Source organism: Channa argus, chromosome 21, assembly GCF_033026475.1.
Source record: "Channa argus isolate prfri chromosome 21, Channa argus male v1.0, whole genome shotgun sequence".
Taxonomy (NCBI): domain Eukaryota; kingdom Metazoa; phylum Chordata; class Actinopteri; order Anabantiformes; family Channidae; genus Channa; species Channa argus.
In genome coordinates, this window is record NC_090217.1 from 3,989,703 (window position 1) to 4,003,535 (window position 13,833).

The following is a 13,833-nucleotide window of genomic DNA, read 5'->3' on the forward strand; positions in this document are numbered from 1 at the left end:
GAGGTGCTGAGAGCGCCTCAGGTGCCTACTAGCTTGGGGCCCGAGCTGGGAATTACTGCACCGCAGAAGTGAACAAGAAATTCTTCCTCTTTCTTTTCCCTCCGTCCTCCTCCTCCTTTTTCCTTTAATTCCCTTAGATTTCAAAGACCAGATCTTCTGGGACATTTGCAGCATTCCCAGTGACAGTGGCCCTTAATAAACACTCCCAAGTTCATTCCAGTAAGTCAACATAATAAACTGCCCTTCCTGGGAACACTGCTGCAGCTTCTGGCTTGGAAAACACCACTTTGAGGAACACGTGCTTCAATTAGAGAACTTTGCATTCCTGTTGGTTCAAAGTAGGACACATAATGCCCTGCCCACATAGCTCCTTGCTTACCTAAGTCCATGATAAAAGATCCTGTGGTATGTACTGTGATGATGTGACCGTGTTTGGAAAGGTTTAACACCAAGTGCAACAAGCTCCGCCTCATGCAAATTTACACTCTTGCATTCTTTTGCACAGCTGTGAGAGCCTGAGATAAACAAAACGCTGCGTGATGTTTGAGAGTAGGGAATCATAAAACCCGTAATACCAGAAATAAGCAACTTACACCTGACACAGAACACCTTAACAACGCCTTAATACAATTGATTGAAAAACCAACTCAGATCCATTCAGGAGTATTTAGAGAGGAAACAGTATAAATGCGTTGGTAAAGTACTACAGTATATATGCACAAAGGACAAATGTCAGCAAACCAGCCGTAGTAGTGGCGTAATGTCATCAACTCACTAATGTGGGGTTAATCTTATTGGAGAAGCAACGAAACATACATTAGTGTCCATCACATTAAAATGGTGTCAGTGGATTCTCTGCTACCGTGTATCAGGGAGGATTTAATGTTCAAACTCTGCTCGCAGTGTGGCCCTTCTCCAAACATTCAACTTCACCCTTCACTGAACATCGCTCTGCAAAATGGAGCAGAAACAAATTTGGTTACCACCAAGGCAGGGGGGGGTTTGATTTTAAAGGCGTTTGCTGATTAAACGTCAGCGCGGCCTGTTTTTCCAAAGAGAGCAGATGGATGTAGCCAAAACTCAATGCTGTGTTGATATGAGTCGAGCTTTATTTTGGAAGATACATGAAGGAGGCCTTAAAAATAAAATCGGAAGAAAGGAATTTAAAAAAAAACGAAAAATTCCATGAAACACTGTGTCTGCTTTTTTCCGGCTCTTCATCGAGCCCACGGTATATTTAAAAGCTAATAAGTTGCATTTTGTGGGTTTAGTAGTAGTAGTTTTGGAGGTTTGTGTCCACTGTCCTCCTGTCATCGCAGCGTTACCAGCCCGTGTGCCTCGCACAGCATTTCGTGTTAAACTTGTTGACCTCTACTGTGACGCTGTGGAAGAACAGCTGTGAGCGGCCAGCGGGCTCCACGCTTCGCTGCTTCCGAGGGGCAGATACAGCCGTCCACATTAAACACACACTCCCCACACTCCCTAACTGGGGCGTCTCACCACAGGCTCATAACTCACCGGGGTTGTAAAAACCATCAGCACTCATGCCGCGCAACCGATGGGAAACAAGCTTAATCCCAAAACACTTTCGGATGAGAGAAATCTCAGATATGCTCAACACACTCTCACACTCTCTCATTTCCACATTCCTGTTGCATAAGCACATTGTGAGCAGGTCAAAGGTCAGCATCAGCAACAATGCCCTCCAGTCTGAGTCATCGAGCAAGGCAGGAGAAAGGAGACACCTTTATGGAAGGCAGGAGTTTTTATTGATTGATGCTGTGCAGACGTGTCTTTTCTCCAGTGAAGAAGGGAGCTTTTATCAGACCATTATAGCCTCAACAGGCAGAAGATTGGGTTCCCCAGATGCTCTGAAATCCCACTCAACAGCCATTATGCTGCACAGAACGAGCGGGGAGGTAATCCCAGGCATCTCTATTCACACCTGTCCACTCATATTCACATCACAAAGGGAACTTGTGTGAAGGAGGCTTCATTTGCATGGTTTGGGTCACTTTATATGCAACACAAGGAGAAAGGGAAACCGTTGACAATAGAAATATAAATCTGCTGCGCCGCCAGGTTTGGACATCTTTACGATGTTTGCCAAAATCTGCAGGATCTCAGGCTGTGAGATGTGAGACAGAGCTCCTGTTACTAGAGCAGAATTAGGAGGCATTGCTTGATTTTGAACTTGGTTCTTTTGGTTCTAGCCTGTGTAGTACATGTACGTAAATGCCATTAAACGTCCCTCTGACTTCTAGCTAAAAAAAAAAAAAAAAAAAAAAAAGCCTTATGACATCATTTGAAAGAACCTTCTGTTCAGATTATGTCATCTTGTTGCTCACACTATGAATTTTGTGAACATGGTCAATCTATGTTTTCCAGAGCTCCTCCATGACAGAATCTGAAGTCCTAATGATAAAAACTCCAGGTGATGTAATCTAGAGGAGTTTTTCAGCTAGAAGCAGAGAAATATTTTAACATTAACATAACATTTTAAGATGAAAATTGGTGAAGATGCCCTTTAACTTCAAATGGTGAATGTGAGGACAAACAATAAGTCACTGCAGAGTGGAGACGGAATTTAAAAAAGAGAGAGCTCAGAAAAACAGGTTTAATCATAAGACGATTTAGTCGAGATGCAGGATCACACACAGTTTTCTGAGTTAGATCATCCAACGTAACATCAGAGGAAAACAAACATGGCGGCATCAGCTGGTTACACATGTGTTAAGAAAACCAAGGGGACCAAGAAAGACAAAACAAAAAAAAGTTAAGGAAGACAAAAATCTGCATGAGCAGGAATTTCGAAGTTTTACTAAGAGTCTGAAAGGAGGCAACTGCTCGCTCCCATTGGCTAATTGGCTAACAGTGCAAGTATTAACATTTTTTAACTTAAAATTAAAAATCATCTAAATGCATACAATGGAGTATTTTAAAAGTTAAAAATGGCCAAAACCACATCATCATCATCATCTCCTGCATTTGTCAGGAATAAGCTTCTCTGCCTGATCACATGCAGTGAAAGACGAGCAACAGTACAGTCCATCCTGTGTGTTTCCATGGTCAAACTTTCACTTTGGTTACATTCTGTATTCGCCGCGTTCCGCAGCTCCAGCTGGTAGAGCACCTGGAAACGCGGAAGAGGACAGATACCACCGGCATCATAAAGCCAGGTTAAAGGCTCCGCCTGGTTTTTAACATTTCTACTCCACAGCCCTGATGAACCTGATGAGGACAGTAATGGCGAATCTGTATCTCACCATCAGATTATTGTATTGTTTAAGCTGCCTTTTCTCAGACTGGGTCTGAAACTATTTGTACTTTTAGGTCTTACTGCCCTCATTTCTGTGCTTTATTATCTTTTTAAATGTAAATACTCTGGTTTTGGTGGCATTATTGTCACAGTTTTGACTTTTCAATCATCTGTAAAGCACTTTAAATTGCATTCATCTGATTATATAGCACCTTTTGAACAAGGTGTTGATTAATTGAACTGCACTCCTTATGTGGGGTTTGAGACGGTGACTTTCTGTAAACTTTTTAGTGCATCAAGTGCCTTTTCTTTAGATTTTAATTTGCAATTATTGTGGCTCACCCACTTTACTCTATAATCCCCTGCCCATTGGTTCGATCTATCACCTGGCACAGCCCAAGCTAAGCACCTAGTAACTGCATCTGCGGCAAACTAAATCTCATGATCATCATGACTTGAGTCAAAACACACATTTTAAACACGATTCGAGCGCTTGTGACAGTGTTTGCAGTGCTCTGATCACGTGCACCCAAAGGGTTTGTCGGCAGCTCAACTTTGCATCAGTTTCTGCATGTGTCTGAAACACAGGAATCAGTCAAGAGTGTGCAACATGATTCAAACTCTGAACAATGAACATGAACACACACACCCTCCTCACTCAGAGCTGCTTTCATTTCCCCCTGCTCACTGCACAGGGCGAATAAAGCCGACACATATACAGCTGGAATTTGGAGACTTTTTGGGGAAAACAAAAAGGACTGTTCTTTCTTTGAATTATTGATGGATCCACACACACACACTCCAGGAGGTGGTGTGTTAAACTTTTGAAAGATTAAAACTAACTCTACATTTATAGTTACTGTGAGGCCATGAATGTATCAGCTGGAAATTCATCCATTTTAATGTTCAATTAATCATTTAAGTCATTTATCAACTTTTGAAAAAACCAAAAACAAAGAATCTCTAGTTACAGTAAGGATTCACTGGGGGTTTTTTTGTTGTAAAGTGGAAACATCTGTTTTTGTTTTGTTTTTTTTGACTAATGCCTTAAAGAAAAAACAAAAAAACAAGCAGCTTGAAGGAGTCACAGCAACTTCTGGGAAATGTGTGGTGATTTAAATCACTGTAGGCCCAGACTAAATAACTTAAGTGTTATTTGAAAATCAAATGACTGATTAATACAAATTTACAGGAACCAGCTGTTGGTTGCATCTCTTTTCAGCACACACTGACCCTTATTTACTACATTTAAAAGGATTTATTCCTAAAAACCCTCTCTGGCAAACTCGGGATCGGTCATGATCTAATCCTGACCCCACTTCTGACTTGGTGATCCAGAGTCTGAAAGCTAAGTGAATCCGAGCTGGACTGACTCACCTCGTTGGATGGAATGCTGACAACACCTGTTGACCTCCTCTTCTCCCTCAGCTTCCTCTTCTCTATCTGCCCTTTTCCCTTCCGTGCGCTCGGACCTGCGCTCTTCTTCTCCTTGCCCTTGCTGGGTGATGGACTCTCCTTGTCGCTGTCGTTGCAGGCCATGGGGCTGGAGTCCGGTGAAGCGCACGGAGCCTTCTCCGTCTGCGGCGGGGCCTTCTTAAGGTGGCTCACCGGGGTGGCGGCGGGAGGAGGAGGAGGAGGAGGGTGGAGGTGGCGGTGCGTCTCGTCCTCGGATCTCTTTAGAGCCGCGCCAGAGGAGGACCGAGACACCGAGTAGGTGGAGGGGAGGCCGTTCCCAGAGGAGGCGTTCCGGTCCGGGTTTCCGTTGTTGGAGAGCTCGGTGCCCGGCTGCCTGCTCATAGGAGCCCCCGTGGCTGCGGCAATGTCCCCCAGCATTTTGGCTCTCATTTTCTCCCGCTTTGCCTTCCATTCCTCCAGAAAGTCCGTCGTGGCGTTCGACTTGAATCCGCCAGTGGCCATGATCCTTTTGGAGGGGCTCCTCCTGTCACGGGTGGAAACTGCCTCAAAACCTGCGCAGGACGTGAACTTTCAGTTCTCGGCTCCTCGTCCTAATGGCACCGCATTCCGTCAGTGGTTAACCCGAGTGCTGTTGGCAGGTAGAGGGAAAATAAAAGTCAGCTTCAGGGTTAAAAACAGCCGCTCTCAGGCTCTTTATGAGGACCTGGCCTTCAATACGCGTTAGGGTTTAGACGCGCGCGACCTCGATCAAACGCCGCAGGTTGGAAAAGTTTTTTGCTGGAGAAAAGCCGCAGCTCTAAAGTTTCCCCCGAGGAACTTTACTCCAGCACAACGAGCTCAACGTGCGCACAAGTTGACGAGAGACAAGCGCGAGCGGCAAATTCAAGCCGGAACTCACCTGTGCGGAGCTGCTCTGCTCGATCCGACCAGGTGTGCCCACGCGCGGTCCGCTCCGATGAATGGCGCTTGTCTCGAGCGCCGCTGCTGCTGCTGCGCTCACTCTGCCCCCCTGGCAAGCCCGGGCCAGTCCGACAACACACGAAGAGCTCCGAGTCAAGCCGAAGTGGAGGTGGAGCTCAGTGTAATGGCTTGCAGCTTGTTTCGTGTTGTTAATGGTAATTTGAACGGGATTTTCTGATGAATTAGTAGCATTACCATGCAATATTGATTCATATGTGGCACTGGTGATGCAATAAAATCGTTTACCTAAGCAAAAACCGTAACTAAGTAACTTCACTCTAAGTATTTAGAGGTCTTTCAGAAATATTTGCATTTTGTTACTTTTTTACGCTGCCGTTCAGAAGAAAGTGCTGTACTTTGATTACATCTATCAAGCAGCTTTAGTTACTTTTTGCAGCTGCAGATTTTTACTAAAAACTGAAAACTGAGGAACATTGGATCTGTTGAAGCAGCTCTACCTTCACCTGCTGCTGCTTCTTAACTAAACATGTACATTTATGGTCTGGCGGAGTACTTTTGTACAAGCGTGTACTTAGTACGTCTATTCAAATAAGAAGAAGTAAGAAAATGCTTGTAGAAGTAAGTGGTACTGAGAATAAACATACCACAGTGTAAAAATACTCTGTTATAAGTAAAAGTACAAATACAGGCTATAAGCTCAAAAATGTCTGCAGTATCTAAAGAGTACTTTTACTCTTTATGCAGATCGTATCATTTCATCATTAGTTAATATATGATTTTATTAGAGGACAGGTATTGATCGTTAATGTGTTTGTTACCTTATTGTTGCTGGTAACGAAAGAGCTGATTTTTAACAACCTTATACTAAATCTAAAAATTATAAGGTCAATTACTTTACGTACTGCTGAAGTTCACTCTGAGGATCAATAATTCTGCATTTATGTGGCTGTTCACAGTGAGACAGAGAGAGAGCAAATAAATGTACTGGAGTAAAAGTAAAGTTAAAGAATAATGTAGCAGAATTTTCAAAAAGGTTTTTAATGCCAGTGCTTTGGTGAATGTAGTGTAACATATACATCGATAAGGCACAAGTTAAACCCTCGGAAAGGTAAGGTATTGAGTGGGGAGTGGATTATAGGGAGAAGTGGTTCTAATGTTTTGGTGCCCTAATTCATTTTAAATAGCCAACAATTAAGTGGGCCATAATTAAAAATTTTTCTTTTTTTTAATTTCTTGCAGAAATGCTAATTCGAGAATTCTCATTCGTTCTCATTCCCGAGGTGTCAAAAAGAGAGACATTGTTCAGTCCTTTCTGCATCACATGCTGACCTTTCAGTGAAGTACGATGGAAACTCCAACGTTTCAATATCTGACATCTAAAGCAAGGGCATGCATGTAGTATATAAAGTGGCAAAGTCTCCAAGAAGACACAAGAATTTTGTACAGGAGACGGGGGTTTGACTCTAGCATGAGATGTTGTGCACTTTAATGATGATCATATGATCACGTGGTTACTATAATAAGGAAGTACGTACGTCCCATTTTCACTGTTTTTTTTAATGTGATTTATCTTGTAACTTAATTCTACTTAATTCTTCTTAACATAACTTTACCTGAAGTTGTTTTCCCAAACCCGAACACAGTTTTTCTGTGTATAATAGTGTCGCTCCTGGACAGTCCTATACTGACACCAAAGGGCACCTGTGGCAAACGATGTGAAAAAGCAGTACAACGAGGAAGCTCTGGGATGAGATCGAATTTCCCTCTATGCAGTGTAGTTTGTTGCTTCCACCTAATTCCACCGGCATTTGTCACAACTCAAAAAGTCTGACGTTAACTTTTTTGTTGAGCCTAAACATGTTTTTTTGGGGGGGGAATGTAGGATTACTTCACTAACGGATGTGGGCCTTACAGAGTGTGTGTGCAGCTATTCTCCCTAATGTGCAGGAAAGTTTGTAAAGTGTTTTCACCAACAAACGCTCGCACATCCCCAGGCCCACAGTGGTTGGAGGGGGGGGAGACAGCTTTTCAGCCATTATCTTTGCACGTTCCTATGCTCATACAGATAATGGGAAAAGCTGAGTGGAGCGAAGGAGGCGGCTCTTCTAAAAATAAACCCTGATCTCTGGACTCACAGGTCACATTGCTGCATGTTTGGCATAGTTGTGCCTGCTCCTGAGGAGGAGCGTGGGGACTGTTTCCTTTCACGCCAACACAAACGTTGCTTTAATGCATTTAGGAAAAACACAATTAACATTCCTGTAGTGCAGTCCACAAATACGCATGCATGTTGAGGGTTTATATGTATTACCCCTCACCTTTAGTAAGCATTTCTTTTTAAATGAACAGTCGCATCACACACTTTGTAAGCCAAAAGGAAACAAATGAAACATAAAATGCATGATATTTGCTGTAACACAGTGTAATGGAGACTCCTTTGTTGACTCATTTTAGTTTATTTGGCAGCGATGTTTCAGTCAGAAGCTGTTCACTCCCCCATGATATTGTTTATCCAAGAATAAGTAGGTATTCAAGAAATGTTTCTCCTGAGCCTCCCAGATGCTGAGTTCGCACACGGACGTCAAGTTCACGCCTGCAGACGATACCACCCTCCACTGCAGCCGGGGCAGGTCTATGTGTGAATGTACATGAGTATGTGTGTACTTGATTTGATTTTCTAGAACCGATTTCTAGTAAATAGCAGTAATGGAAACCATGTTTGTTAGTTGTGGAGCTGATGTCAGTGACTTGAGAGTTGGTTAATTTATTTTCACCAACAGCCGAAAGGAAAAGAGGAATTAGCTGGTTAATTAATTTATTCAGGTGTCAAATAGATGCAGGGGGAAAAAGTGTAACATTTCCCTCTGAAATGTAGAGAAGTAAAAGTAAAATAAGTTGAAGTACTTTGTTACTCAGGACCTCTGGACTGTGATCATATCAGCAAAGTTCCATGATGCATTGCAGCGCTGGTTTTAAAACTTTGGGGCACCTGCTAACTACACTACACATTGGGATTCTTCAGTAATTAGGCTGACACAAGTTACTGTGTGCGCTCCCAGCCGGAAGGGGAAGCTCCCATGTGTCCACTGTGGTGCTTAGTGGCCAGCGACCGACAGAAAGCAGGAAGTTCACCAGAGGAAAAACAGAAAGTCACTTCCTGTGAAATGCAGAGAGTGTGAGAGTCAGATCAATGTGGAAAGAGGATCCGTCCAGTTCACAAGTTGCTCCCGTGTCCCATCTGTGGCGTCTGCAGTGGGGGCTTCTATCCCCTGATGTTTTAAATGTAGCAGAACACATCTTGTCTTTGCTTATTGCTGAAAACAAGCTTTTACCAGGGTCCAGGTTTATCTGTGACTAACATTAGTCCTCATAGTAGAAGGAGTGGTGGAAAGTAACTAGGTACATGTACTTAATACTGCTCAGTTTTGGGTTTTCTGCTTCTTCATTCTTCAACTTTACCACATTTCAGAAGCAGGATTTGAATTTTTACTCAACTGCATAAGTTTGATAACCGGATACTTAATAAAACTAATTTCTAATAATAATTTAAGATTTCCATTATAATTAACAGACACCGACATGTGATCATCACATCATCAAAATTAGCTCCTTCGTTACCAGCTGGTGAACACATTCACAATCAATAATTATAATCCCATAATATCATATTCACTGATGGTAGAAGGAGTTATTCTGCATTAACAGTTCATTTACTCTAGATACTGCAGCAAACAAACAGATTGTCACCTGGAAAGTACTTCACTGATCACCAACTACTCTCATTCACGTGTTTGGAGTCTCAGCATGTCTCAGTTAGGTTTTCTTCTGCTACGGTGGCCGTGAGAGTTCTCCCCAAAGGCACAACAGGAAAGCAGCAGTCAGCTGAGCCTTCAGGGCCCTGAAACCGCCCTTAGCAGAGAGTCACCTTTACACCAAAAATAAAGCAAAAGTAGATGATAAATTCTCTGTTCATTGACTAATTAATGGATTAATTATAATTTAGCACTTTAGTTTCCCATTAGTGGATTCCTGGTGTTAGGAGGGAGCCCCGAGACACAGACAACTAACAAAAACAAAACATGGAAAAGAATCACACAGTCACTAAAAACAAATAAAGAAAATGCCCCAAAGAGAATGAACAACCAGAAATGAATAAAGTTATTTCAAAGAGAGATAAGATTATTATGAACAGACAATAAACTACTACATAGAGTATGTTCAAATTGCCCAACCGTGTCCAGGGGCCCATTGTCTCACCTTCCACCCTTGCATCTTCCCTGTAGAACTTCTTCACGTGATGCATTGCAGTACAGGACACTTTAACTGTCCTTTAGTCAACGAGTTTCAGCAGCTTTTCTGGATCCATCCACCATTACCAACCTTTTGTTCCCAAACCCGAGTGTGTTTGTCTTTGTTTCTCTGACAGACTCAAGCTGTCACTTCATCAAGACGCCTCTACTTGTCATCATTTAGCGGCTACAGAGACCCCCCCCCCCCACGCTTGCTGTATGTCCTCAGCACGGAGAATCTTTTCTGAGAGTGTGACCGAGGTTTGAAATGGCATTTTCGGGGAGGAGGTTGGTTTCAGCACTTTATGGTGAGGAAGAGAGGGAGATTAGGCCATGGATGAGTGGGGGCACCCCAATGTGTGACAGCAGTTGCCAAGATCTCATTTCTGCCTCATGGGTGATTCCCAACCTAGAAAAGCACTGCAGCACATCATCCGCTGCTGTCAGAAACCAAACAGACCAGACACGGTCTGGTCTGAGTGGACAATCCACTTTTCACTCATATGCTGAACTCAGCTTGCATGGTTGTGTGGAGGCCTGTCTGCTCAGCATTTCTCAGCATGCAACGCTAAAATAGATACCTTACTCACTGTGACTGATCTCCCAAAGGCTTATAAGATATGAACTCTGCAGATTTATGGGCATGTAAAGAGAAGAAACGGAAAAGGTGGAAAGTTGGTGTCAACAGTGACAGATAGACATTCGATTCCAAATGTTTTTAAAGGAGAGCAGTTTTGGAGCATTCTTCTTCGTTGCAATTTCCACAAGGCAAATTGCAGGGCACAGTGTGGGAAATCAGGCAGAGGGAGGGCTGGGCGGGGTGGACTGACTCTACTGCGGAACTAATCCCCAAGTGTTGCATACTGCAGCTTTAAAAATGCAAACACACACCATGGTCGGGGTGTAAAATTGTTTGCATAAGGGTGAGGAAAAATCAGATTTGTAATAAAAATACTACATGCACAATAATCAATGCGGGCTGTGAAAATGAAACAAGTTGGCACGACTTATGACTGAAGTCACGCAGTCACCGTGCCGAGGCAACGGAGCAATGGCATTTTAATTAGTGGCTGCAAAACACCTGAAGCCAAAGCTGCACTTTGTGTGAAGCGCTAGCAAACGACAAAGTAAGACGGTGATTTACAGTTGTGCTTTTCATGTGCATCAGAATTACTGCAAGTCGTTAGGTTTAGTTGGAAAACTTATGAGGTCAGTGAACCCACAATATCTGAATCAGGTGCAGAGTGAAGCATGTGAACAAGATGAATAAAGAAAAGTAGGATTGAGAGGTAAATGCATGCTCTAAAACCAACGGGTTTGCTGAAATGCCAAAAAAGTCAGAATTCATTCAATTCATTTTCTGTTGTGATCCAGCAGAACACATGCCGCACTGGAGGGTTGAGGAGGCACCTTCACGTAACGGTGCAAACACAAACTTGTCCTTTCCACCATGTGCACGGTGGACGGAAAATACAAAAAAAAGCTCTTGGCATGACTGTGGGCAATTACAGCAGATACCAAAGCTTATCCCCAAAGCTGGGAGCTCTATATCACAGAGCTGGAGATCAAGTCACACCCAGTGAGCTATTATTCGCATTGCAGGCAAAAACAGGTTAGTTCAACTATCACCGACTGATAAATTACCTAAAGGGGAATTTCTCTTACTCACTGATGGAAAATGCAGCAGCAACTCATTAACTCTGTGTGTTTGTACCCTAGGTGGCTCTCAGACGGACTTTATTCGTTGCAGATCTGTTGCCCTTGGGATCACAGATCCACATGTATGAACACATCCGTAGGGATTTAAGCCTCGGGGATGACGGTCTACACTTTTATTACTGAAGCAGAACTTCAGACTTCACACTGAGCGACAGTTCCTGCTGTTAGAGGAGGGCGGTCGAGAGGAGCTCGCAGCCAAAACATTTCACAAGTTGTGGAGGAATGAGGCTCACGATACCTAGTGTGTGTGTGTGTGTGTGTGAGCGTGTGTAACATTTAAATTTAAGTCTGAGAAGCACAAAATAAAAGGATGAGAACTGTACACTCACCGTGGGCAATCCCACAGCAGTAAAATGATGTGACTGCCAAGCTGTGCACCATCTACTGGTTTAATGAAGAACAACAAACTGGACTGGATAGTTTAGCTTTTGTAATACCCGCAGACGGTGGTTTGACATTGCGTTGATAAAAACATTCTGTCATCTAGATGGCGGCATGTGTCCCCAAAACCAGTATTACTCAGCATTAATGCAGCATTCAGAGATGTGCACGTGTTTTCTCTACAGTTTTCCACTTCACCTCAGTGCAGTTTAAATGAGCTCAGGCTCAGAAGGCAGGAACGTTTCTGGACCTTGCTTATGGATGCTTGGTTGTTTGCATGACATCTGTGGAAGCAGTGATAACGTGTTCATGCATTCGTTCTACTTATAATCAGAAATAGGTTTATCTGTTTTCCTTTTTTACTTTCCCTTTTAATTTAGTGTTTCAACTTTGTTGGTAATTGAGCTTGTATTGTATTGTAGACATTTTTATATAGGGTTGCACCTAATGGTTATTTTTTGATGGATCAGTTCATCTATAGATTATTTTCCCAATAAGCATTTTTATTTATTTCCAATATTTTTTATTACTATGAGTAATATGAGACTCTAATAGTGTTTGTTAAAACAATGCTCAATTAGTTCCCCACACTTCAACTATGAATTGCTGGTAGATCTCAATATCATTTTAATATTAGAATAGTTAAAGTCTTTAAACTGTCTCTTTGACTTTTCTGTCCATTTGTCCTTTAGGGTTTCAGGTTGCTATGGATCCTGGATGTGTAGGAGAGGCCAGCCAGCATGGAGCTGGTGGCTCAGTAGTAGCTTGTCTGCTCCACTTTCTACTACGAAGTCATGTAGAAATCTGTGAATGTGAATGTGAATGTGAATATGAAAAATTCTAACTATTATTTCATAGTTATCACACTATTTAAACTAAGGTAAACTGTTTATTGTATTGTATATACAGTAAATTTCCATCCCAGTATGTTATGGTGAATTGAGAAGACTGTATTATCTTGTTCACCAGTTGCCACCAGGGGGCATCGGTCAGAATGAACAAGGACATTTCCCTTTGCTGAGGGTTTATTGTAGAACATGCAAAAAACGGGTGTCTGAGTGGGTCTGTGTGTTGACACTGAGCACGCAAAGGTCTTGTTTCTATAAAATGAATGAGAAATGTCACTGGACAAAACTGAAACAAGGGGTTCAGTTATTATGTTCAGTGTGAAGTCCACACTGACGCTGCTCAACTGATCGGAAAACAGCTCCACTGTGGTCACTAATAAATGTAACCACAACAAAACTGTGGCATTTAAACGATGCTCAGTAGGTAGAAAGTGAGCCCAAAGTGTGCCAAGAAAATATTCCCCACACCATTAAACCACTGGCAGCCTGAACTGATGATGAGATAAATCCATGCTTTCATGTTGTTCTGGCCAAATTGTGACCCAACCATCTGAATGTAACAGCTGACATGTGGTGTGTGTTTGCCGAAGCTCTTCTGTAAATCTCATTTGGAACTAGCCGTTATTTGAGTTACTTTTGCCTTTTATCATCTTGAAGCATCTCCTGCTCTGACCTCTGACATCCACTTGATATTGTCACCCAGTGAACTGCTGCTTACTGGATATTGTCTCTTTTTTTAGACCGTTCTGCGTGAACCCTAGAGATGGTTGTGTGTGAAAATCCCCCCGAATCATCAGTTTCTGAAATACTCTGTCCAGCACTTTCACTTTGACTTTAGCATTCAAGCATTGTGTTGCTGGCCTGTGATTGGCTCGTTAGACAGTTGCATGACGCCTGTAAACGGACATTCAAAACTTCACTAATATCAAACATATGTATGTGAAATTACCACGAGTAATATCAATCTTCATATAATGATTTTTAAAATGCTCAATTAGTT

The 13,833-nt window shown here is 42.6% G+C and overlaps 1 protein-coding gene across 1 annotated transcript in view; it reads right to left on the bottom strand.

Annotated features, from left to right (window-relative positions):
* pawr (PRKC, apoptosis, WT1, regulator) overlaps nucleotides 1–5,714 on the bottom strand; it is a 55,044-nt gene extending 49,330 nt beyond the window's left edge. Inside the window, exons 1-2 of the mRNA XM_067490090.1 lie at nucleotides 5,574–5,714; nucleotides 4,637–5,303 (exon numbers count right to left, since the gene is read on the bottom strand). Coding sequence (XP_067346191.1) covers nucleotides 4,637–5,176 — 540 coding nt within the window. The 5' untranslated portion in view covers nucleotides 5,177–5,303; nucleotides 5,574–5,714. The remainder of the gene's footprint in view (nucleotides 1–4,636; nucleotides 5,304–5,573) is intronic.
* Between the last annotated feature and the right edge of the window lie 8,119 nt (nucleotides 5,715–13,833).